Source organism: Talpa europaea (assembly GCF_964194135.1).
Source record: "Talpa europaea genome assembly, chromosome: 11".
In the NCBI taxonomy this organism is placed as follows: Eukaryota; Metazoa; Chordata; class Mammalia; order Eulipotyphla; family Talpidae; genus Talpa; species Talpa europaea.
The window spans coordinates 96,568,805-96,595,044 of record NC_140078.1 but is presented as its reverse complement, the minus strand read 5'-3'; the positions used below and the strand labels follow the sequence as shown (position 1 = coordinate 96,595,044).

Genomic DNA, 26,240 nt, shown 5'->3' with positions numbered 1-26,240 from the left:
CGGGCAGCTTCGCAACCCAGCGCTCAACCGCTGCGCCACCGGGGAGGCCCCAGAGTAAAAATTTAAATCTAAAAGATAAAACTATAAATCTCTTGGAAGAAAATACATGGATAAATCTTCATTATCTTGGGTAAGCAATGAGTTCTTACATTTGACACCAAAAGCCGATATGACAAGAGAAAAATAATTTGAACCTCATCAAAATTAAAAGGCACTGTCTAGAAAATGAAAAGGCAACCCATAGAATGGTACACAGGTACACAATGGCCATATATTGTATGATACCATTTATATAAAATATCCAAGATGGATAAATCCATGGACACAAAAAGTAGATCAATGGTTGCCAGGTACTATAGGGAGGGTGGAAACGAGAATGACAACTCACATGGGCCTTTTGGGAGTGACAAAAACATTCTGGTACTAGTCGTGCTATGTACAAAATTAATATACTACAAACCACTTTATTTTAAATTTGAAAGGGCAAATTTTATGGTATATGGATTATATCTCAACTTTCAAAAACAAATGCCATAAAAATAATATCAAACCAGGCTACAATCTACCAAACTCATTAATATTGCCCTAGTTTCTCTTGTGCTTTCAATACTGTTTCTACAACGGACCTAGCAATTATTTTTTTTAAAGATTTATTTATTTATGCATACAAGAGCTGGGATGTAGGCCAGATGCGGGGGGTGAAAGGATTCACCAGAGACAGAGTGGGGAACAGAACAGGCAGACTGACCGAAGTGCACTGCTGAGTGGAGCAGCGGGCGAGACAGGAGAGGTCTGCTGCACCATGTGGGTTGCTCCCTGGCCGGCTGGGGATAAAACTCGTGCTGCAGAGGCTGTGGATTGTTTCATAGTGAGGTGCTTAACTCCTTGTGCCACCAGAGAGGCCATGGACCTAGCAATTATTGAGTCCAAGGGCCAATTAGGGTTAATTAGGCAGCTTCAGGGACAATGCTGATAGGGACTTCTGAAGGGTTAAAAAGGTGCTAACCAAAACATACTCCAGAGATAAGGACAGAAAATTCTAAGACATGCTAACCAAACATACTCCAGAGATGAGGTCAGAAATCCAGGAGGGGGCCTCCCTGGTGGCACAAGGGATTAAGATGCAAACTATGAAGCTATCCGCAGCCACTGCAGCACGAGTTCGATCTCCATCCAGGGAGCTACCCTCATGGTGCAGCAGATCTCTCCTGTCTCTCCCGCTGCTCCCCTCAGCTGTGTATTTCAGTCAATCCACCTGTTCTGTTCCCCACTGTCTCTGGTGAATCCGTTCACTCTTCCTCCCCACCCCCCCTACACCCCTCTGGCCTGTACCACACAGTTTTTGTATGCATAAATAAATAAATCTTAAAAAAAAAAAAAACCCAGGAGGGCTAACGGGGGCAGTAGATTTTAAGGCTAAACTTTAAGGCTAATGGGGGCAGTAAAGTTTAAGAGACCTTGGGGCAGGGGGAGGTAAACTCTAGATAAGAGCTGAGAAATTGGGCAAATCTGCCTGGATGAGTATGGTCACTAAGAGAAAGCCAATCACAAAGTAGTATGATGACATTTTAGAATAGAGAAAAAAAGGTTTAAATATCCCCTAGGCACAGCACACCTGGAAGTCCTTGCTTTTGTTCTTTTTTCCTTTAAATAAACTTTACTTTCTTGAACAAAGTTTGTGTCTCTCTGTTTACTCATCTAAAATGTCTGTAATTCCCTTTTTATAACTTTATGGGACAAGAACTGTAGCGGTTTAAGGGCTACTGGTGTGAAAAGCAGAAGCAACATCTATAATCACAGTAACAGCGCACACTGGCTTCATTATCTAAATCCATATTTAGAGCTGATCACAACCCATAATTCTCATACTTCGAAAGGCACTGTAAAACAACTGTCTTTGGTATATAGTTTTATATACTTAATACAGAATAAAAGATTTTAATCCAACACAATTCATCTGTATCTCGCCATCTTTAATACAACAACCCAATCTCTGGTGTTCTTTTTCTGGTTTTAAACATGAGGCATATTAATTTCACCTTAACTATGAATACAGTTACACCCTGTTTTTCTCTTTGCATGTCTCACTTATTATAAAAAGTTTGCTTATTGGCTCCCAAGTCATCAGAACGGGTTTGAGGATGCATGCCAATTATCTCATCTGATGGATGTACCTTTATTGCTGGACATTTAGGATATTTCCATTTATCTCCCTGCAAACTGCTGCAGTGGGAAACTTAAATTTTCTTTTTTTGGACGATTTTCTTCGAATAAGGGATGGGGTTACCGGTGAAAGAATTTTGAACATCTCTCTAGCTCTGGACAATCTTCGCACAAGAAAGTTTCTGTTCTCTGCCCTGCTTCTGCCTAGATCACAGCGGAGCTGCCACAAAGCCGGATGTTTAAAGCCTGGTCCCCTCCCCATCATCCCTACCTGCACACTAGGCTGTCACCCCCTCCCCCATCTTCACTATAGGGCCTGTGCCTCAACCCCCAGCCACTCGACTTCACTTCTGGTTCACCAGGGTTCCTCCCCTCCGGGCTTCCGGCAGTTGCAGCGCTTCACCACCTGGACCTGTCTCTGTCGTAGCAGTTTGTCACAGTGGGACACACCATTCTTACCTTGGCCTCAGGGTGTCCGGTGGAGGTCCCCAGTAAGGTAAATCCTGGGTGATATTTTGTTTCCCCTTTCCAGTTCCTTCCTGCCCCCGCCGTTAGGCGGCGCATCTAGAAGGCGCTGGATATAAATATCCAAAGCACTTAAAAAGCAACACGGAGATTTCTCTGCTGATCTTCTACTTCAGTAGAACCCTGAAAGTTAATAAAGTACAAAAGTTTGCACCAGGAGCAAATGTGATAGGGGCTAGGAAAGTACGAATTATAAAGCAGTTTCATGCATTAATTCAATCAACAGCAATTTACTGAGGGCCTCTGTAGGGGCAGGAAGGGCAAGGAGCAGGTTTTCTATGATCCCATGCAAACCCGGTAAAGGAGGAGTCAGAGTCCTCAGTGGCTTCTGCAGGTCTCTTATTTAGATTTACCAGGCATATGGCAGGCAGGGGTGCTGGGGGGCCGGGAGGCTGGCAGTACTCCCAGCCCCCAGCAAATTCTCACTCTGTCTGGGCTCTCTCTGGTGTTCTCTCTGCTTCTCTTCTTCTTTTGGCTTTCATTCATTCTTAGCTTCTGCTGGCATCCCTGCGACGCTGCCCTTATAAACTCAGTCTCTCAGCCCAGGTGTACCCACTTCAGGTGCCCGCCATCAGGCATGCATTCAGGACCACAGGGTTCCCTCATCTATCCTAAGGGCGGGAGGGCAGGAAAGCCTGATACTTTTTACCTTACCCTACAGCCTCCCAGGTGGGGTAGGGGTTAAGTCTCAGCTTTATCGCGTTATCATCCATGGCCGAGGTCTGAGCTCTATCCTCAGCCAGGGAGCTAACCCACACATGGCAGCAGCAGACCTCTCCAGTCTCCAGGGCTGCTCCCCTCAGCAGTGTATTTCAGTCAATCCGCCTGTTCTGCTCCCCACTCTGTCTCTGGTGAATCCTCTCAGCTCCCCCCACCCGTCACCTCTCACCCCACCTCTGCCTCACACCCCAATTCTTGCATGCATACATTTTTAAAAAATTAACTGAGCACCTACTATTGCTAACATTACCCACATAGTGAGTAAACAATAAAAATACAGTATGCTAGATGGTGATTCCAACTAGGGAGAAAAATCAGGTTGGGAAGGGGACTGGGAGTGAGGAATGGTCAGCGAGGCCTCCCCGGGCAGGTGACGCTAACAGCATTAGCAACAGGTAAGGTTAACTGGGTGACTACAGCGGGCACCGGCCTCACCTCCGAAGCCTGTTTAAACTCAGGGCTTAAAAGCACTGAGCAGGGACTGCTAGTCCTCCCGTAGCACAGACAGGAGGGTGCAAGGCGCAGAGCTGGGAGCGCCGGTCACCCGGGTCTCAGTCCTCAGCTCGCCCCGCGACCCGCCATCTCCCCGCCCCTCACGGCGGGGACAGAGTTAACGACGGACGCCGCGGAGCCGCCCGAGTGTGCGCAGGCGCAGAGCGCAGAGCGCGCCTGCGCAGAGCGCTGGGCGACGTGGCCGGCCGGAAGTAGCCTGCGCGGAGCCGCCGGGGGGTCCCCGCAGCCAGCCGCGCCCGTCCCGCACCCGACCCGCACCCGACCGCCGCCTTACGACCCTGCAGGTGTCACCATGCTGAAGAAATTCGACAAGAAGGACGAGGAATCGGGTAAGGTAGCCCAAACCTGGGCGTTGGCGTAGCTCTCAGCGCCCTCCTTAGGAGCCTTTCTTCGGGGCCTCTGTCTAGACCCGAATCCGAGTCCAAATGAGGGGCCGGGGCTCGTGGGAAGGTTGACAGCTGGTCGGTGGTTGGCTTCGGAGTGCCCCAGCTTGCAGCACTGCCTCCCCTACTTGTCCACTCTGCCCGCTTCGCTGATTGACCTTGGTGGGTCACCTGCTTTTCTGGGCCTCAGTTTCCTCGTCTGTCTGGGAGGGGGACCGGCCAGATGCTCTTTTGTTACCTTCTCGGTGCCACCTGTTGCCTGCGTTGGTGATGTTTTGATAGGGACATAGTCTGTAGAGCAAGGGCCCAGTAGCTGAGAACCCTGTCTCCGTTCATTTATTCAGCAGACATATATTGAGCTATGAATGTATGTCAGGTATTGTACTGTGTCTTGGTATTGCAGTATTGTAAATGAGATACTTGGTACCTGATCTGAGAATATTGGATCAGTCGCAGGTATAGTGGAGGAGACAGACATCAAGGGTATCACACATACAATTTCTTTAAAATGTGACATCCACTGTGAAGGAAACCTAGTGATGGGGCAACTGTGGTCCTCCCACATAGTAGGAGCTCACTTGAGTATGCATTGCATAAATGAATATAAGACACCATGAAAGTCACAAAAGGACTGTACTAGGGCTACTGACTGATGAGTGAGTAGTTTGAGATTGAGTGGAGCCCTCTTGCAGAAGAATGGCATGATCTATAGACAGATTTTTGTCTGTAGAGGCATCATTACCATTCCTGAGGAGTTTGAACTTGACCAGTTAGACAATGGGGGCATCTTTCTGAAATCCAGGCTCTACTTAGTTTTCTCTGTTTTCTAACTGTAGGTGGAGGCTCCAATCCATTCCAGCACCTTGAGAAGAGTGCAGTACTCCAGGAGGCAAGTGTCATTTGTGCCCCTCTCTCTTCCATCATAAATGTTCATTATGAGCACCATTAAAATGGACACATCCAAAATGCTGATTTAAAGAACAATAGGGGAGAAAAATCTGTTCCTGAAAGGACAGGAAAATATTTGTTGGTGGTAGTAACATACGTTTGCTAAGTAAGTATATGAGAATCAATAGGTCAGCACATCGCCAACTACCGTTTAGGGACTTCTTTAGGACTTAATGGATGAATTAAGGAAATAAACAAAACACTTTTCCGGAAGAAGACAAGCTTGTCTAGGCAAGTGTATTTTTTTATCCTGGGACTTCTCAAACCCCGAATGTGCTAGAGAGTAGTCGACAGAGGAAAAATTGAGCTAGAAGCTAATATCCTTCGTTGCTTCTTCGTAGGCTCGTGTATTTAACGAAACTCCCATCAACCCTCGTAAATGTGCCCACATCCTCACCAAGATCCTTTACCTCATAAACCAGGTAACCAGGAGAGACTTGGAGGTGGGGAAACCATTGCTGGGGAGTTTAGGGGTGGGTGGTACATCAGCTTATGTGTGGTTGTAGCTAGTGGCCCCTCTAGCTATCCAACTCTAGCTTTGGCTCCTCTTAGCACCCAACTCTGATGGGTGGGCCTGGATGGAGCCACTGTAGTATCCAAAGATCTGGTCTGGGCTCATCTGACAAGAAGAGCCTTCTGACCTCTCTGTCCCATGCTGAGGATTCTTTCTTGATTAAATTTAGGGGGAGCACCTGGGAACCACTGAAGCAACTGAGGCCTTCTTTGCTATGACCAAACTATTTCAGTCCAATGACGTAAGTGCCCTACCCCCAACTTTCTCGAGGCGGAGCAGCTGTGGCAGGTTCATGGGAGGGCTAGGGAAGCTGGTCCTCCAATCCATGTGGACTACCTTTGTGATACTACTTTTTCTTCTTGGCTGTCACTCTGAGCCAGGGGTGAAAGAGGTCTTCCCATCTCTTTCCTAGCCCACACTCCGTCGGATGTGCTATTTGACCATCAAGGAGATGTCTAGCATTGCAGAGGATGTCATCATTGTCACCAGCAGGCAAGTCTTGGATCTGTGGATGGCTCCTCTGATAAGTGTTGATACAGAGGCCAGTTTTTCTCGTGTACCAGCTGTGGTGACTTCTGTTGGACATACTGCCAGGCGCCCATTCCTTTTCTATCTCTCTCATTCTTCAGTTGCTGCTGCCCATCCAGGGAAGTCCCGAATGTGTGCAGTTTCCCTTTAATTCTCTGGCCTTAGCTTAGGCCCAAATCCTTTCTTCCCTTGATTCCTCTTAGTCAACCAAGCAAGCCTGGAACTTTCACAAAGATGTTAGTGAGTGCCAAGTGAGTAGACGTAGAGAATGCAAGAGGTTTAGGAAGAGACTTGCTTACTAAGTACTAGTGTCTGCTTTAGGTTGAGGGATTGATTTAAGGGATGGAGGTGACTAAGATATAATCATTGGCTTTTGGAACTGGGGCTTGGGTGTCTGATTTCTTGTCAGAGCTTTGGGGAGAATGTATTATATATTCCTTTGAAGATTCATTTAGAAAATATTTATTGAATGCCTATCAGCCTGTGTGTGTAGCTCTGAGGGTGTAGCATGAAACCACAGATAGATACAGCTTCTGCAGTCCCAGAATTTATAGAGAATAACCAGGCAGGGCCTGGCCATTAAGATAAATGCAACACAGTTTATCATGGGAGTAGGATTGGCAGTGAGAGCAGACAAGAAGGGCACCTACCTTGAATTTGAATCAGGAAAGGCCTCCCAGAAGAACTGCCTGGCTTCCTAAAGGAGGTATGGAAAATAGTGGGACCAAGGTAAGGGATGGGGAATGCTCCAGGCTGGGGAAACTGCAGGGCCTGTTTTGAGGGGGGCTTCTCTGTTAAGGTTATACTTGATGGTAATAGTAGTAGGAAACCTCAGAAATGTTTTAGTAAAAGCAGGGGAGTTACCTGGTCAGCTTTTAGAGTCTTATGAAAAAATCCCTTTGGCTGCTGTGTGGAGTTTGGCTTGGAAGGGGCAAAAATAGGGAGAATGCGAGTAAGGAGACTCATTAGTGATCCAGGCAAGGTGGTAGTGGGGGCCACAGGAGTAGAGAAGAGCAGGCAGAGATATGGGCTTGGGGAGGGCAGGCCAGGCTCCTCCTTGTGCACAGCACCTTCTACCCCTACAGCCTGACGAAGGACATGACTGGAAAAGAAGACAACTACCGGGGCCCAGCCGTGCGCGCCCTCTGCCAGATCACAGATGTGAGTCTGCCACACTCCCTTACTTCTCTGGAGCCTGCGTCTCATCCTTTGCATGCTTTGGGTCAGCTCCTGTCTCCTGGGCAAAGCCCTGAGCCAGTTGAGTGGGGGCGAGAGGTGAGGTACAGGAATGCAGGAAACATATTTCATCCTTCTTCCTCGTTCTCCTCTTCTTCCTGTCCCCTGCACTCCTGAGGGTTGTTCAGGACTGACTGGAACCCCTCCACCATCCCCTTGTCCCTGCAGAGCACCATGCTACAGGCTATTGAGCGCTACATGAAACAGGCCATTGTGGACAAGGTGTCCAGCGTCTCCAGTTCTGCCCTGGTGTCTTCCCTGGTACGTAGTCGGGGCCCTGTGGGAGGTGAAGGGTGGGGGCAAAGATTAGGAAACCGAAGAAAATACCAAAATTGTTTTCCGATAGAGAAAACATTAAGTCTCACCAGATCAGAGCTTCCCACCCATCTTCTCAGTGGAGAGAGCACTGGGAACTATGGGTTGATTAAGGAGGGACTAACTGGACAACCTCCCTCTCTTGAGGTGAAAGATGCTTAAGAGTTTGAGCCAGGGCAGGGAGAGTGAGTACCCTGTCTCAGAGGACCAGAAAGCACGGGCCTGGGCTGTGTCTGGGGGAGACCCAAAGCTTGGTTGCACTGTGAGCAGGCCCATGAGGTGTGATAGGGGAGCACCCTGCCTGCCCTATAATGTGCCTTGTTGCCCACAGCACCTGCTGAAATGCAGCTTTGATGTCGTGAAGCGCTGGGTGAATGAGGCCCAGGAGGCAGCCTCCAGCGATAACATCATGGTCCAGGTGAGGTGTGAACTGAACAGTGATATTTAAAGGACTCAGGCAGATGGCCTGGTACTGGCCAGTCAGCACAGACACTTGCCACAGCGATCCTGGCAGCCCCTAGCCAACAGGATTTATTTAGTCCTTTTGTCATAAGATTGTGGGGAGGTTTGGGGGGTTTGGAGAAAAAAATCTGAGCCCCTGATTGGAGGACTTGGGTTAAAGACTGCTTACCAGGTGGTGCTGAGATATTCAAGTAATTTGATAGATAACCAGCTAAGTTTTGCTTAGGCGTATGTGATAGGCAGAGGGCCTTTGCTGGTTTTTGTAAGTGATGTGTGGAAATACCTTGGTGGATTTTTATCTAACTCTTTACTTAACCCTTCTTCAGTGACCTAGCCAGGAATTCCTTTTATCTCTCTGAGTCTCAGTTTCCTCATCTGAAAAATGGGAAGCAGAGTTACTGCCTTGCAAAGCTGTGGGGATAGAATGAGGCAGCATTTGTAAGAGCTTACCTGTCTGTGGTGTACCTTGTGTGTTTTATTTTGTCTCTACCTCCTCACCTTTGTCCTGATGCTGTGGCTCCTGGAAACACTTTCTAGGGTCAGAGACGCTTCCCACATAGAAAGCACCTGCAGCCCTCTTGTCTTAGCACTTGATTGCCCTCTGGGAAGGAAACAGGAAGAGCCAAGAGAACAGGAAGTAACTCCGTTCACCTTACATTCCCAGAGGCGGACTCCCTGTGCTTTCAGCCCTTCCGACCAGCTCTGCCAGTGCCAGCCTTGAGGCCCTGGGCAGGTCAGGGCTGTCCTAAGTTTTGACGTTGTAAGGTCTTGGGGCTGGCCTGTCCGGCGTGGCACCTGAGCCCATATGTCCGTGCTCAGGCTTCCCTTTCCCTCCTCTTCCTGTTGGAAAGGCTCTGTGCCTGCTCCTGCATTTTTGTCTCTGGTGCCCCTGTCCCCCCAACACACCTGTACTCATGGTGCCTGTCGAACCTTTGTCAAAACTGGGAGCAGGAATGAGAACCACAGAAACACGCACGCAGTTTGTGGCACATGGTTACCAGGGGGTTGTCATGGCCACTGTGGGTTGGATGCCACGATGCCCATTTGAGAAGTGAGAGGATTAACCCAGAGAGACAGTGTGCCAGGGCCCCTGGCTCGTGCCCTGCCCTGACTCACCTGTCTCCTGCTCTCCAGTACCACGCGCTGGGGCTCCTGTACCATGTGCGGAAGAATGACCGCCTGGCTGTCAGCAAGATGATCAGCAAGTTCACCCGGCACGGCCTCAAGTCCCCCTTCGCCTACTGCCTGATGATCCGCGTGGCCAGCAAGCAGCTGGAGGAGGAGGACGGCAGGTACTGCCCTCCGTGGCCTGGCTGGACGCCGCCACCCTCACCCCCATGCGGCCGTCCCAGCTTCTTGTTACTTCTGGTTCTTTTATAGCCGCGACAGTCCACTCTTTGACTTCATCGAGAGCTGCTTACGCAACAAGCATGAGATGGTGGTGTATGAAGCTGCCTCGGCCATCGTCAACCTGCCAGGCTGCAGCGCCAAAGAGTTGGCCCCCGCGGTGTCAGGTATCAGACATCCCACACCCCATCCTTACCCTCTGGCTAGGTGGGGATAAGCCCTGGAGCTGAGTCAGGAGTGAAAGAACATGCCCTCAGTCTGGTGTTGACGAAAGGAATCAGACCCAGCAACTCCGATGCCAGGGCTTCTCACAATGTTACTCTTAGTCACATCCTGCCATGGAGGAGGGTAGGGCTCTTTAAGTGGCAGAGATGAAGCTCAAACCTCTGCAGCCTATTGGGCTCGCTGCCACAGCAAGAGGGCCCGGGGATGGAACCCAGGGTGTATAACACCAGTGCAAGCTCCTTGGGGCTGAGCTGTCTCAGATGAAGGAGAAGGCAGTGCAGAGGGGCCACTGCATTGCTGGACTCTGGAGCCTGGTCAGTGTCCCTCCTCTGCCACTGAGCCGCCCAGAAAGCCTGGGCAGTCACCCCTCTGCTCCCTTCCTCACTTTCTTCTCTACAACATGAATAGTTGTAGGATTATGGTTGTTCCATAGGGTTACGGTTGGCAGTGAGCTGTGTCATCTATACAGGTGGCTTGGATAGGGCCCAGCATCTTGATGAACACAACAGAAGTGTTCTTTGTGGTTAGTAAGGAGACTCCACCGCCATTAGGTAATCAGTGCCTTGTTTGCGCAGGAGCCTGCCCGAGGTGTTGTCAGTAGAAAGCCCATGATGATCCACTCAGTGGTTGGTACTAGAAAGTTGGGTACATCAAGAGGTTAGAAAAAGAGAGGCTCTTAGGGGTGCGAAATCTCAAAGTGTGGGAGAATGTTCTAGAAGAACAAACCCAATGAAAGCCAAAGATAATATAGCAGGAGACTTCGAGATGCAGATTTTTAGGAATGATTGGACCTCCTCTTTTTCTACTTATTTCCTTGATAAAGGTGTAAACCTGGAGAGGCGGAAGATGGAGTTCATGTGTAGAGAGAGAAATCTCCCTCCCTCCTTAGAAATAGAATTTCAAGAACTAACTGAAGTAATTCACTGACTTGGGTATTTATTCATTCTCACTGCATTCCCCATAGTTCCAAAATAATGAGAAATGTGTGAGATGGAGCCTTCAAAACTAAGGCAATCTTAGTTTAGAAAACAAAAAATAAACATTCAAAAGGCATTAGGGAGTAAAACTCAAGATCTAAAGAGGGGATTGTGGATACTCCAGAAAGCAGCATCCATGCAACGGCTACGAATTGTCCCTGACCTTTTGGACTACCGGGGCCCAGGGGGAGATAAGCTGCCTGATGTTGCAGCCAGGACCCTGCTGTTGTCTGTACAGGCCCTGGTGCAGGGTGGAATTTTATTTCCCAGTGGGCCAGCAGCTCAGGCTTCAGCTGCAGGCAGTCTGGAACTTCAGACCTGGTTCTGCTGCCTACTGCCTGCTCACCTATTATCTGTTACTTCAGTTCTTGACCTTGACTGCCTCAGTCTCTGTCAAGTGGGGTTGAGGATAGGGTGCCAGCAGGGACTTAAACTCAGCAAAGGTTTGAATCTGAGCAGCCTCAGAGCTCTGGCATGCCCCTCAACCCCCAGGGGACTCTTGGGTTTCCCCACAGCCAAGCTGTGAGGGCAGCCTGGCATCTATCTCCCTACAGTGCTCCAGCTTTTCTGCAGCTCACCCAAGGCCGCTCTCCGCTATGCTGCTGTCCGCACCCTCAATAAGGTAAGAGTTTAGTAGGTGGGCTAAGATGGGGGGGTGTGCCTAAGCCAGCAGGAGCCTTGCTTTCCTCTGCATGGTGACATGAGCTCATGCAGAGGACTCTGACTGGGCCAAACCCCTCCAGAGAAATGATAGGAGTCTTTTTTTATCACTCATCCCAGTCTTCCCAAAACAGGTTGCTATGAAGCATCCGTCAGCTGTGACTGCTTGTAATCTGGACCTGGAGAACCTGGTTACAGATTCAAACCGCAGCATTGCCACGCTGGCCATCACCACACTCCTCAAGACTGGCAGTGAGAGCAGCATTGACCGCCTCATGAAGCAGATCTCCTCCTTTATGTCAGAGATCTCTGATGAATTCAAGGTATCTGGCACCTTGGACATGCCCAATCCCAGAGTCAGGAAGACATTGCTGTGCTGGCTCTCCATGTCCCCAGCCCCAGGTTGCGATAGTTCTGAGGGCTGGGCAGGCTGTGACTCCAGGAGAAGAAAGGCGGGTCTGGCCTTGGGATATACACACAGTCCTGTCTATGGGCCTGTGTCCTCAGTACTCCTCTGTACTGCAAGACCGGTAGCTTCTAGACCAGTGGGATTCATTTATCAGTTCCTTAAATATCTATTATGCACTTGCTAAAAACTAAAGTTTCAGGAGAGGAAAAGATTTGCATATAGAAAGATCTGGAACAGCTTGCAGGATCACTGGAGAGAGGCTGTGGAAGCAGGAGAGGAGGGAAGGAGTGTCTGAGCTGTCTTGGAGGAGCAGAGCTGCCTCCCCGGGTGTGGTTGAGAGCAAGGAGCAAATGTCAGAGATGATGCTCTTCTAGTTTGAGTTGATGATGGCTCCATTGATCAGTCTGGGGAAGGAGGGAGTCTTGGATGAGGGAAAAGGACAGGTGGTGATGGTGATTGCAGATGCCTTGACTTTGCGTTGTCTAGTAGATATTTGGAAACCCCAGTCTTAAGCTCATACAAGGGAGAACATAGCGCCTAGAGGAGGTGGCTTGCCATGGAGATGACATGGCCAGAGGGACTGTGTAAGGGGGAGCCCACGCAGCAGATATCCAAAGAGACAGGTTTGGCAAGAGGAGTCAGGAAAGCTAAAGGTGGTAATCTCGAGGGAGGGCAGGAAGAGAAGTAGGATAAGTGGGTGGAATTGAAGTCGTTTTTGGAGATGTTGGGTTTGGAGAGTGGGGTCCTTGGGTTCACTCTGGGAAAAGTTTCACCAGAGCTCCCCCGCAGCACCGGCAGGTTTTCCCAAGCGCATTCTCCACAAGACAGACATTAGTTATAGCCAAAAGAGCAGGTTTATTATGAAAAGGGAGAAAAGGAAAGGACACGTGCAGAGACACAAGTGGGGAGAGCTGCCCCCGATAGGAACAGGTTTGCTAAAAGAGAGGCCTGCATGGTCACAGACCTTGGGAGAAGAGCTGCCTCTGCTGGGGGAGGTCAGAGAAGAGAGGCACTGGCATGGTACAGCCACAGACCGGTGGGGGGGGCTGCTGCCCTGCAGAAGGAAAAGGTTGGTGAAAAAAAACACCTGCATAGGCACAGGTGGGCAAAAGAACTGCTGCCCCTTGCCAGTGCAGAAATTACGCTGATAATCTTTTCTTTGGGAGGGGCTCATTCCTTTGTGGGATTGTTTACTCCTGTTAAATTAATTCTTTCCAGGGTTGGTGCCTAGGGAGTCTTTTCTCTGTTTGCTTTGACTAGGTCAATTGGGAAGGGCCGGGGATTCTTTTACAATAGCCCTCAGTCTCCATATCCCCACCTCCAGTCTTCACCGCAGGGCATTCTTTACTTTTCTGTATGGCTTGTTTAATGACTATGTTAATTATTTTTACCCCTATCTCCAGCTTCTGGCCTTGTGATGCCTCCTTTCCAAATTTTCAATTCTTACCCTCCATGGGGATGAAGAGACAGCTTATAGACTGCCATGAGGTCTGAGCATAAAAGCAGAGTTTGGGGAACCCAGAGTCTAGAACTGAGTCTATTTTATGGCACAAAGGAAACTTAGATACCAGGGCTAACAAGTTTAATTGCACCAGTGCTGACTCAGCGGATTTGCAACTGAAGGCTGAGCCCTGTTTGTAGGAAGTCAGGGACTTATGTACACTCAGTTTCTACACGGTTGCAGGTGGGTTTGCTTTGGCAGCTGTACATGGTCAGGTATGATGTGGCTATATACCAAGAAGTGAGTTGTATGGTTGCATACAAAGGAGTGAGTAAAGGGTTAGTAGTCATGGGACCTCCCCAGGTCCATTCTGCTTCATGGCTAACATCTGACAAGATTCCTACCAGAGGGCCTCCCTGGTGGCACAAGGGGTTGAATCTCAGCACTATTAGGCAATCACCAGCCACTGCAGCACAAGTTCAATCCCAGAAAGGGAGCTGACCCACATGGCACAGCAGACCTCTTTTGTCTCGCCTGCTGCTCCCCTCAGCAGTGTATTTCAGTCAGTCTGCCTCCTCTCACCTCGCCACACCTCTGGCCTACACCTCAGCTCTTGTATACATAAATAAATAAATTTTTTAAAAATTCCTATCAGAAATTAAGTTGCATACCAGGAACTGAGCAAAAGGCCATTACTAAGACCCCCCAAGCTTATCTCAGGTCACCATGCTTCAGGTCTATGCAGGCCACTCTGCCATGCAGGCCACCCCATCCTGGGTTGGCTCAGGGATGATGTACTCCCTGAGGGTGGGGCAGAGTTCCAGTTTCCTTGCTCACATCACATCCAGGGCTTGGCCTGGCTAAAGAAAGAAAGTACTCTGCTCGCACTTAGTGAACTAAGTTAGGTGACCCTGGTGGCAGGAGCTGCTGCTCACATGTCTACTTGTCTCAGGTGGTGGTTGTCCAGGCCATCAGTGCCCTTTGTCAGAAGTATCCTCGAAAACATGCTGTCCTTATGAACTTCCTGTTCTCCATGCTGCGGGAAGAGGTAAGAATAGGGCATGGGACATGCCAAGTCTCTTGGGGTGGGGAGTGACCTGGCTGCTGGCTCCATGCTCTGTTTTTGACCCAAAAACCACCTCTTAGGTGTACCCAGATCATCCTGTTAACCGCACAGATTTACTGGTGCCTGGGGCCCTTTAAAACGCTTAGAGACTGACAATATAAACAAGCGCCAATTACAATAAGCAGTAATAGCCATAATGACTCACCACTCTGACTTTAAAGACAGCAGATGCCCCGAGGCAATGCTTGTGCAGAAGCTGGGGAAATGAGTTCTGTACTGTAAAGTAGAAATATTCTGGATCGCTCCAGGGGTAGTTTCTTATAATTCACGCTGATAATGTGACATTGGTTCTATTTTTGTTCCTGCCTTGAATTAGTGATTCACTTATGCCCTCTTTCTTGGACATCTAAGCAAAACTGATTAGTTCAGACGAACAGAGGCAGAATGTTCATAGAGTATATTTGGTCCTGAATATTTGGTGTCCCCCACCCTGCAGTGGTCTTTGAAGTGGTAAAGGAGCCTTTGCCTGGGGTATATTTTGCTAGAACATGAGCATACAGGTATTTCCTTGAGACCCTGCTTTCAGTTCTTTTGGTCATACACCCGGAAGTGCAGTTGCCACATCACATGGTAATTCTTGTTTTAATTTTTTGAGGAACTGCCATAGCATCTGTGCCACGCATTCTGCCTTTTACCTGAAAGTTTGGCATTAAAATAAGGCCCTTAATGTTTCTGTTAAGCCATCCACTGTTAGAACTACTAGGACCCCAGGGAGCATTCAGTATACACCTTTTGTTTTACACAAAAGCTAGAGGCCCAGGGAGCTGGGTCCCTTACCTCTAGGATCTGTGTTTGGACCACTGACCCTGGTCCTGGTTAGACTCGGGGCCTCACAACTCATTTCTGGAGAGAGCAGCCTGCTTTGCTCAGCTCAACCCCTCCCACCACAGGGTGGCTTTGAGTACAAGCGAGCCATCGTGGACTGCATCATCAGCATCATCGAGGAGAACTCGGAGAGCAAGGAGACAGGGTTGTCCCACCTCTGCGAATTCATCGAGGACTGCGAGTTCACTGTGTTGGCTACACGCATCCTGCACCTCCTGGGCCAGGAGGGGCCCAGGACCAACAATCCCTCCAAGTACATTCGCTTCATCTATAATAGGGTCGTCTTGGAGCATGAGGAAGTCCGAGCAGGTGGGTCTGAGCCGGGATTGAACCTGGACTCATCTTTTTGAGTAGCCCACCTTGATAGGCGCCTGAGTCCCTGGTGGGGGCACAGGTAGGTGCTTGGTGTTCTTGCCTCAGGAGCGCAGTGTTTTGCGTTACTTAAAAAGGGCCTCAGTTGCTTAGGTGTCATCTGGTTACATGGTTCTTACTGATGTTTTGTATTTTCCTTCTATGTTGTTTGTGCTGAAGTTTCTTCGTGTGTTTAGCTATTTGTTTTTATTAACAGCCTTATTGATCTATAATTCACATACTGTAAGCTGACACTGAACCAAATACAATTTTGCTTTCAATTTACTCTTCTCAAGGCCCTGCAAGGCAGACTTTCCTCTTTTGGTGACTGATATTCTTTAAGAAATAGTTGGTTTTCTCATTTATATTAACCTATAGCTTAACTGTAAACTGAAGCCATTTGGATACAGAGACTGATATGCCTCACATTGTGACCAGCTCTAGCCAGCTCAACATAGATAATGCTTGAATGACTCCTAGACCCCTCAGTGAAGGTTTCCTACAGTCAATGTGAAGGTTAGGCTGGGGTGGAGCCAAGACTACCCACAGTCACAGGTAGCAGGTTTGTGCCTGCTGTCTGGGGACTGCTTGGCTCCGGGGCTCTTTTGCCTGAATCCCCTGTCTGAGCACTGGAAGTGCACCAGTGGTGAGCTGGCAGGTGTGTCAGGTCAATGCTATGTGCTTCATAAACACAGGTGCTGTGAGTGCTCTGGCCAAGTTTGGAGCCCAGAATGAGGAGATGTTACCCAGTATCCTGGTGCTGCTGAAAAGGTAAGTCTAGGCTTGTGGGCCCTTGTGAATAACAGTGCTCCTTTGGACCCGCATGACTTTCCTTTGTTTCTTTTTAGCTGCAAAGGGGGAGAAAAATTAACTGGATTGTAGGGAAAATATAGACAGCATAGGAAAGCATGAAAAAAAAAATCATGTAAAAATCCCTCTATCCAGAGGTAACCATTGTAGTTATTTTCTTTTCTTAAAAACAGCTTTATTGATTTATAGTTTATGAACCAAATGGTTAACCCATTTAAAATGTTTGATATAGAGTTATTTTACACAGTTACAGAGTTACACAGCCATCACCATAGTCTAAGTTTAAAACATCTTTATCACCCCAAAATGAAACCCCGTGTTCTTTATAATCAGACCTCCCCACAGACAAAATCCCCCCATGCCCTTTGGACAACCGAGTTGCCTACTTTGGACATTTTATAAAAACATTCATTCAGCACGTGGCACTTTGTGTGTATCTGGCTTCTTCCTGGTGTTTTTGTGGCTCATCCAGCTGCAGCATGTACCAGGACTTCTGCCTTTTTATTGCCAGATAGTATTTCATTGTGTGGCTAGATCACATTTTGTTTATTCATGGGCTAATAGACACTTGCCTTTTGTCAACTTTCTGGCGCTGATGATTACTGCTACCCATTCATGAGGCTGGTTTATAACTAGTTCTCTTGCTGATATGCCTAGGAGTGGAATTGTTGGGTCTTACTAAATTCTGTGCATTGAATACTATCTCTGGGGATGGGCTCTCATAGCCATGAGATATTTGCTTCCTCTCACGAACCTCTGGTGAAGCCCTGCCCTCCTGCCACCTCCAAGAGGCCCCCATCAGGAGTACTTTGTGTCCTGGCTGCAGGTGTGTAATGGACGATGACAATGAAGTAAGAGACCGTGCTACCTTCTATCTCAATGTCTTGGAGCAGAAGCAGAAGGCTCTCAATGCAGGCTATATCCTAAATGGTGAGTCTTTGACCTGCCCCTTTCTCTTCATTCCAGGCAAGTTCACAACAATTCTATGGACCCAGGAGTCCCAGGGTCATATGGATTACACTTGTGTGGGTGGAAACAGCCCTATGAATGAAAACCCTAGTTTTTAATTATAAAAACTTCTAATTTCATAGTACTTTACCCTTTTTAAGTCACTCTTATACATATATTTATTCCCCACATCAATCCCATGAAGGAGGATGTAGACGAGAAAGCAGACGCTCAGAGGGTTAAGTGATTTTTTTTCCTCAGCATGCTACAATATAGACCCCAGGGCCTCAGGCTTCTATGTGGGGGTTGGGGGGGTTGGGTGGTGGGGCCTTCTGCCCTTGGTCTGTTGAGCATTTCAAGCAGTGACCTCTGCTCCACTGGCCTCTAGGTCTGACAGTGTCCATCCCTGGTTTGGAGAGGGCTCTGCAACAGTATACACTAGAGCCGTCAGAAAAACCTTTTGACCTCAAGTCTGTGCCCCTGGCCACCACACCCATGGCAGAGCAAAGAACAGGTAAGTCACACCTGTACTCCTTTCAGAGGCCCTCAGATCCAGGGCTGTGTTGGAGGGTCACATGGGCTGCAAAATCACTAAACCTAGCCAGGATACTTGGGGAGGAGGGATAAGCCTTTCTGCACTGACTCCCGGAAGTAGACACACAAACACTCATTCTCTTTCTCACATGCCCTCTGCTTTCACATTCTCTTGGGAAGCTTGGAAATTATAACCCCTAGGTAATAACACTTGCTAACAGAATGTTGCTGTTCACTGGGGCTGTTGGTCATCATACATGTTTATGCTCCTTCAGAAAACACCCCTGTCACAGCAGCCAAGCAGCCTGAGAAAGTGGCAGCGACCCGGCAGGAGATCTTCCAGGGTGAGTGGCAGTGCTCAGGGGTGTTCAGTATCAGACTTGGTCTCCTTAGCTTGGGGTAATTGCTTTTCTCTGGCCCCAGATCCAGAGATTCTGATGGAACAGATTTGGGATGGGGCTAGGAATATCTCTTTTTAGCAAGCACCCACCCCCAGGTAATTCTGACCCTGAGGACCCATTACCAGAGTTTGGGGAATCCTTCCCCTACCATAGAGACGAGAGGAGCCATAATGGCCATCATTGGCATGTGCAGACATCTGCCAGGTGCTTCATTCACCTGCAAGAAGTACCAGAACAGGTCAGGATGGGGGCCCACAGCCTGGGGCTAGAGCATCCAACCTAGTGCTGGTTTTGGATTGTAAGGTAGACCTTGCCACCACCCATGGATCATTTGAAGTTGGGTTTTCTGCAACACTCTGAATCTGAAACATGTCTTTATTGGACATTTGTCTTAGTCATCAATGTATAGGATTGTTTGTTCTGTTGCCTGATTGTGTAGCTATAACAGGATTTATCTCATTGTCTAAGTCTTTTCCTAATTCTCCTTTTAAGAATTCTTGCTGAGCTTCTAAAGTTGAGTCTAATGCACATGGATTAGGCCCAGAACATTGGGGTCTCCCAGTTTATTGCTTCCAAGATCTTTTATAGAACAGAGGGGAGGAGATTACCCATAGTGGAGACTATTCCTGCTGGGTGGTACAACTTGAGCAAAGTTAGGGAGATAAATGCATCAATATATTTAGGAAATAATGAGTTAACCAGTTAGTTAAATAAATAGCCATCCATCTCAGTGGGGTCCAAAGACCTTAAGATTTTTTGAGCATGTGCATTAGAAACCATCACAGGTTGATCTGGGAATTGAGAAGCTAAGTGACTGTGTGGCTTGTGGGTTTTAGAACAGTTGGCAGCAGTGCCAGAGTTCCATGGGCTGGGGCCCCTCTTCAAGTCTTCGCCTGAGCCTGTCGCCCTCACTGAGTCAGAGACAGAGTATGTCATCCGCTGCACCAAGCACACCTTCACTGACCACATGGTATTCCAGGTGAGCATGGAGAACTGAGGCCCTACGGGGGGATGGGCCCAGGGAGTGGTCCTATAGGGTGATGGTACCCCTTGAAATGAGCTGGCTAGGAACCTAGAACCAAATTACAGGATTTACCATCAGCAGGTATGTCTCTTACATGCTTAATGCGGGGTCACAGTGGCTCTTGAGTGTCAGCTTGGAAAACGGGGTACCTGGGACAGAGGGCCTGGGACGGGAGTCATCTGGCCCACAGATTGAGAAGTAGGATTTCCTGACTCTTCTGCAGCCAGGCCTGGTTCTCTAATAGTTTCTGAGTAACCCCTCTCCTCCCTGTCCAGTTTGACTGCACGAACACACTCAATGATCAGACTTTGGAGAATGTCACAGTGCAGATGGAGCCCACTGAGGCCTATGAGGTACTCTGTCATGTGCCTGCCCGAAGCCTACCCTACAACCAGCCTGGGACCTGCTATACCCTGGTGGCACTGCCCAAGGAAGACCCCACAACTGGTAGGCCCCTCTCCAGAGACCACCCTGGCCTCTTGGGGAGCTCATGGGATCAGAGTCGGGTGGGCCACTTGTGCACCAGTGTTTATCTTTTTTTAACACTTCAACACCTTGATTTCAGTTCTACAAATAATAGTAATGACCAAGTCCAGGATACTTCTTGTGCATTATCTTTTTTTATCTGCGTGGAAGACCTGGGGGAATGATATTTTTTTCCTTTTCTTAAATGAGGCAACTGGGTCAGGTTAAATGACTTGTCTAAGTCCATACAACTTTTTAGAGGCAGAACCTAGGTCTATGTGGCCGTTAAACCAAAGAGCGCAAGCACCAAAACACCCCAAATCCACTCCTCCCACAGAAACCACCAGCTTCCTTTTCTAGGCCTCAGGCAGTGGACCTGTGACTATTACCTTCCTATAGTATCTCTACTTTCCTCTTTTTCCCCGTGAGGGGGCTCCTCGGACCTGTGACCTGCTGCCCCTTCTCCAAGGTGATGCCCTCTGTCCAGATTCATGGGGGTGGTTAACGTGTTGCCACTACTGATAACATAGCAAAGGCCTAGACAGTGGGTTCTATCCTGTGGAGGAGCTCATGCCCCGGTGGCTTTTCAGCAAGCCTTTCTTCTCGGCAGTGGCCTGCACATTCAGCTGCGTGATGAAGTTCACTGTCAAGGACTGTGACCCCAACACTGGGGAGACCGACGAGGAAGGCTATGAGGACGAATATGTGGTATGAAGTTGGCATCAGGAAGCTCATTTTTGTGCATGAGACTGCAGAGCAGCCCCCTCCAGGAGCTGACAGCCACGCTTACAGCATTTTCTTGCTGGTTTTGGCTGTAATTTATAGCTCTCTTTGAAAGAAATTTTCTTTTCAACTTGTAAAAAAATGAAAAGAAAACTCGGGAGAGCTGGGTCTGAGGCATTGCTTTTGATGTAGGAGCTGAGTTCTACTTGTATACCCCTTAAACATCCACAGGAGTAGGGGCTCAGTGAAGACCTGTTGGGTGAACAAATGGGGAACATTTATGTACAGTTAGTACAAGGCTAGGAGGGAAGGTATGTGTCAAGTTCAGGGAGGACCCAACTGAGGGAGGGGGAGGGATCTGCTGTTACGTTATGAGTGACAGCCACAGGAGGCTGACCTCTGTGAGTGCTCCTGGACAGTCCCCGGATCCTTGAGGCACTGGCTCTAGGCAGGTTTCAGAGGGCAGTGACCCTGCAGCTGACACCCTAAGGTGAATACTTGAGTCAAGATGTTTTCTGCTTAAGGGACACAACTTGACTGCGAGCACTTTGGGGACAGGACGCTGGTCAAGTTACCATGTCCCCTGAGCCTCACATACTGCTTGGTACCTAGTAAACACCTAAACATCAGGCCTTCCTGCACGGCGAGTTCAGAGCAGAGGCTCTGAGGTGGGCAGAGCTAGGAATCTCCTGGAAGTGTGTGCCTAACTTCCACCCCTGCCTCCCCAGCTGGAAGATCTGGAAGTCACTGTAGCTGATCACATCCAAAAGGTCATGAAGGTGAACTTTGAGGCTGCCTGGGATGAGGTCGGAGATGAGTTTGAGAAAGAGGAAACATTCACTTTGTCTACCATCAAGACACTTGACGGTAAAGTCCCGGGGGTGCCACTTCCAGCCTGCTTGCCTTTTATCCCCTTCCGCCTTCCTGCCCTGTGCCCACAAGGGTCCAGGGCCGTTTCTAGAGGACATATTTCAGACACCACTTCATTAAAAGCCTCTCAGAGTGGGGTAGGGGATGGGGGAATGGGGCTGGCACAAAGAGAAGACAAGATGAATGACCCTGGGATTTCTGCCTACAGAGGCTGTGGGCAATATTGTGAAGTTCCTGGGAATGCACCCTTGTGAGAGGTCGGACAAAGTGCCAGATAACAAGAACACCCACACCTTGCTCCTGGCTGGTAAGCAGCATCTCCTGGTGGGAAGCATCTCCTGGGTAGGCTGTACCATTGCATCTGGGCTCCCACTGGGAACATACAGGCATTCAAAATTTAGGTATAAAAAGACCTTCAGTGAAAAGTCTCTGCCAGGCTTTGTGACCCGTCAGTCCTCCGGTTCCCTTTTGACAGCCAGTATTAATTACTTTTACAAATTATGCCAATATAGCCTTCCAGTGGTCTTGTGGAAATAAAAACGGCTATGTACACATTGCCCTTCTTCTTTTACTTTTTTTAAAGATTTTATTTATTTATACAGACAAGAACTAGGGTGTAGGCCAGAGGTGCAGGGGTTGAAAGGATTCACCAGAGACAGAGTGGGGAGCAGAACAGGCAGATCTACTGAAATACACTGCTGAGGGGAGCAGCGGGCGAGACAGGAGATGTCTGCTGTGCCATGTGGGTCACCTCCCTTGCCAGGGATCGATCTCATGCTGCAGTGGCTGGCGATAGCTTGGTAGTGCTGAGGCTTTAACCCCTTGCACCACTAGGGAGGCCCCACATTCCCCTTTTTGAACTCAAATGTTTAGGTACAATAATATGTACATTGTCTGCACTTTCCTTTTCGCTTGACTTCACCTATTCTTGGAGATCTTCCCTGACAATCAGTAAAGCTTCCTTCCTTCCTTTTATTTTTTAATTGCAGTAAATGAAATTTACCATTTTAACCATTTTTAGGTGTACAGTTCAATGGCTTTAAATATATTCAGGGTAGGGCCTCCCCGGTGGTGCAGCGGTTGAGCGCTGGGTTGCGAAGCTGCCTGCAGCCTCTGCAGCGCCAGTTCGATCCCCGGCTGCTCCCCGGCCACCGGAGGAGGGTCCCACATGGCGCGCAGACCTCTCCTGCCACCCGCTGCTCCCCTCAGCAGTATACTTCGGTCCTTCTGCCTGCTCTGCTCTCTGCTCTGGTTCTGGTGAATTCTCTCACCTTCCCGTGCTTCTGACTGTACCCAGTGCTTGTATAAATAAATAAACAAGCAAACAAATTAATTAATTAATTAAAAATAAATAAATAAATTCAGGGTAAAAATAAATCTTTAAAAATAAATAAATAGGGCCTCCCTGGTGGCGCAGCGGTTGAGTGCTGGGTTGCGAAGCTGCCCGCTGCGTCTGCGGTGCCGGTTCGATCCCCGGCTGCTCCCCGGCCACCGGAGGAGGGTCCCACATGGCACGCAGACCCCTCCTGCCGCCCGCTGCTCCCCTCAGCAGTGTACTTCGGTCCGTCTGCCTGCTCTGCTCCCCTCTCTGGCTCTGGTGAATTCTCTCACCCTCCCGCGCTTCTGACTGTACCCAGTGCTTGTATAAATAAATAAATAAATAAAATAAATAATAAATAAATGAATAAATCTTTAAAAATAAATAAATAAATAAATAAATAAATAAATAAATAAATACATTCAGTGTCAGTACAACCCTTACCACCATCCACCTGTCAAACTTTGTAATCATCCCAAACTGAATCTTCATTATCTTAATCTTCATTCTGTTTTAGCTGCCTCATTCATATTCAGTGTGCATGTGCCTCAGAACCCAGCCCCTACTGATGAGCATTTATTCTGTGACAGTGAATGCCATAGTGAATGATCACACACACGTACATACAGGAAGTCCTCACTTAACACTGTTGATAGTTTCTTGGCCAATTTTTTCCTTCTCTGAATTGTTTTCATCTTTTGTCTAACTTTCTACTGGGTTGGTTGGTCTTTTTTAATAAAAATGGAATTTCCTATTCTCTTCTAATAGTAATACACAAAAGTTGACTAATATAATGAACCCACTGATCTTCCAGTTTCCACAACTAACAGCATTTATACTCACCCAGATCACTTTAAAGGAAAGTCCAGATAAATTTTTGTACACAATTTTCTGTAACTGTATATTTCTCTAAGAGGTGATCAGCCTTTGTTAGAACAGGGTAATACAGTTATCACAACAGAAACCATGAGCCAACTGAACTATGAGGGTTCTTTTTTTTTTTTTTTTTTTTTGCTGCGTATTTATAAACAGAGTTTAGCTCTGCTTCAGTGCCTTGTTTATAGCTGACAGCCCACAAACCCATCATTTCTGGCCACACTGAGGCGACCCGGTCCCCTGGGTCTTGCAGACACCTGCTCTGCGGTTTTGTTGTGGTGGGCCTGTCAGCTGTGCTCTTAGATTCAACCAACATGTGTGAGAGCCTTGAGCTGTAAGGCACAAGCCTTATATGTCTATTAGTTCAGTTAGGCTTGACAGAAAATTGAAATATCGTTAGTATATTACCTCCTCACATGATGGTTGATACTGCAGCTGAGAGGCAGAGTGGCCTGCACAGACCTCACTTGGGTATTGCAGCCCAGCTCCCCTAGTGTCAGGCTCACTTGCCTTCCACAACACCTGAGTTGTTTTCATCAGTTGCTGCACACTCCACCCTCAACTTCTGCTGCCCCTCCGCCTAACACACCTGTGCTTTTCTTCTAGGTGTGTTCCGGGGTGGCCATGACATCCTGGTGCGCTCCCGGTTGCTGCTTTTGGACACAGTAACAATGCAGGTGACAGCCAGAAGTTCGGAGGAGCTGCCAGTAGATATCATCTTGGCTTCTGTGGGCTAAGAGGCCAGCCTGCATAGGCTCCACTCTACCCTTTCTCCCCAACACAACGTAGAAGTTGCGACTTCCTCCTAACCCAGTGGAAAATCCTTCCCATGCCACTACATTCAAAAACCATTAGAAATCATTGGGGACTTGTTGTTGTTGTTAAATTCCACCCCTACCCCTGGACTGTGAGGGGGGAACCTTTTTCATTTTAAATAGGGGTTGACTTTAATCTTTAATTTGTCCTACAACTTGCTGCCCTGCCTGCCAGGGAAGGAACAATGCAAATAAAATGTTGACACCTCCTCATGAATTTATCCCCAGAAGAAACCATCTTCTCCCTATAAATAAATCAGCATGTATTTATTGAATGACTGCTACTTCTTTATACTCATCATGTGCTCAGGGGCTCTACCTCACCTTGGAAGCCTCCCCAACTCCAAGAAGAGCACCTCCGCTGGGGTCTCTGCACATGTGGCCCTTTGATAAATTAAGGGAGGCAGGACCCTCTCCCACATGTCTGTGTCCAAACCCCATGTCCACAGGAGGGGTAAGGTAGCTAAGACCAGCAGTTGACAGGCACTGAGTTCATGCTCTAACTGTGGCATTCCCATGACTACACTCCTTTTCTGAGAGATAGTGGAGGCCCCAGAGGGTCCGGGTCCATTACCTGGGCTTTCCCTTGCAGGTCTGAGGTGGAGTGTGTGTCGTAGGGTTTACCTCCCTGTTCACTGGATGCACAGAGAACGGCCCTTCCAGAGCATTCTCTGCGAGCTGCAGATGCAGAGAGCTCTGGTTTATGCTGCAACAGGCTCAGAGGCCACCTCAGCTGCGCTGTTAAACCAGCCAGGTGGTTTTATCAACTTTGTGGCTGAAGCGCGTCTGTTTTAAAAAACCTAGATCTCACCCGCAGAGGTTCTGGCTTGGGCTCGGAAAGCGGGCTGAGCGCTGGAGTATCTTACTCTGCGACCCACTGGAACGTGGAGGGTGACTCAGGTAGTTCATGCACGTTTTCCTCATGATTTTGCAATTTTTGCCCGAAACAGTGAAGCAGTTTTGACATCATTCCTACAGCGACCTGGTGCGTGGGCATCACAGCATTCCGGGTCCCTGGGGCGCACCTGGGGTTTCGGGGCCTCCGCTGGCGCCGCGGGGGGGAGCTGGCCCGGCCGGGTCCCGCGCCTGCCCGGGTCGGGGTGAGCCCCGCCGGGGCCCAGGCAGATGTGGAGGCGCGTGGAGCTCCGAGAAAGCCCGAGGCCGTCGTGGTGTCCCGGGCGCCTGGGGAAGCGGCAGCTTCGGCCTCCTCCGCGGCCACCGCGCGGGGACGGGGACGTCGGGGCCCGGGCGCAGGGGCCGGGGCGGGCCGGGGCGGGCCGGGGCGGGGCGGGGCGGGCCGGGGCGGGGCCCGCGGAGTCCGGCGGGCGCGCAGCGGCGCGGAGCGGGGCGGCAGCCGGCGAGGTGGGGTCGGGGGTCAGGAGGGGGCGAGGTGGGGTCGGGGGTCAGGAGGGGGCGAGGTGGGGTCGGGGGTCAGGAGGGGGCGAGGTGGGGGCGGGGGTCAGGAGGGGGCGAGGTGGGGGCGGGGGTCAGGAGGGGGCGAGGCGGGGCCGGGGCGCGCGGCCCGGGCGAGGAGTCGGGGCTGCCGAGGGCGGGGGGCGCGTGGGGACCGTGCCCAGAGCCGGGGGCGCCGTCGCGGGCCCAGACGCCCCCCTGCCGCGGCCCCGTCGGGGCTCTGTCGACCCGCCGGGGAGGCGCCGCCCGGCCCCGCGGCGTCCCTGCGCGGGGGGGGGGGGGGCCGCGGCGGGCGGGGAGCGGCGCGCGGGCGCTTCCGCGGAGGCGGGGCCGGGGCGGAGGCCGCGCGGCGCGGCGGCTGGAGCCCGGGGCGGG

At 49.5% G+C, this 26,240-nt stretch overlaps 1 protein-coding gene across 2 annotated transcripts; it reads left to right on the top strand.

Moving 5' to 3' along the window:
- Positions 1–4,213: 4,213 nt before the first annotated feature.
- On the top strand, positions 4,214–24,374 carry COPG1 (COPI coat complex subunit gamma 1; the record flags this gene model as incomplete). Of its 2 annotated transcripts, none has more annotated exons than XM_084247221.1 (24): positions 4,214–4,250; positions 5,141–5,193; positions 5,594–5,674; positions 5,936–6,007; positions 6,179–6,258; positions 7,380–7,455; positions 7,699–7,791; positions 8,177–8,263; positions 9,442–9,599; positions 9,688–9,821; positions 11,411–11,478; positions 11,651–11,839; positions 14,319–14,414; positions 15,383–15,626; positions 16,364–16,439; positions 17,305–17,408; positions 17,815–17,940; positions 18,236–18,304; positions 19,198–19,340; positions 19,661–19,832; positions 20,461–20,558; positions 21,302–21,440; positions 21,652–21,750; positions 24,244–24,374. In XM_084247221.1, the coding sequence occupies 24 exons, from the start codon at positions 4,214–4,216 to the stop codon at positions 24,372–24,374; spliced, it is 2,625 nt and encodes an 874-aa protein (XP_084103347.1). The 2 variants fall into 2 exon arrangements, with proteins under 2 accessions (XP_084103347.1, XP_084103346.1); XM_084247220.1 differs by having other exon boundaries at positions 17,281–17,408.
- Between the last annotated feature and the right edge of the window lie 1,866 nt (positions 24,375–26,240).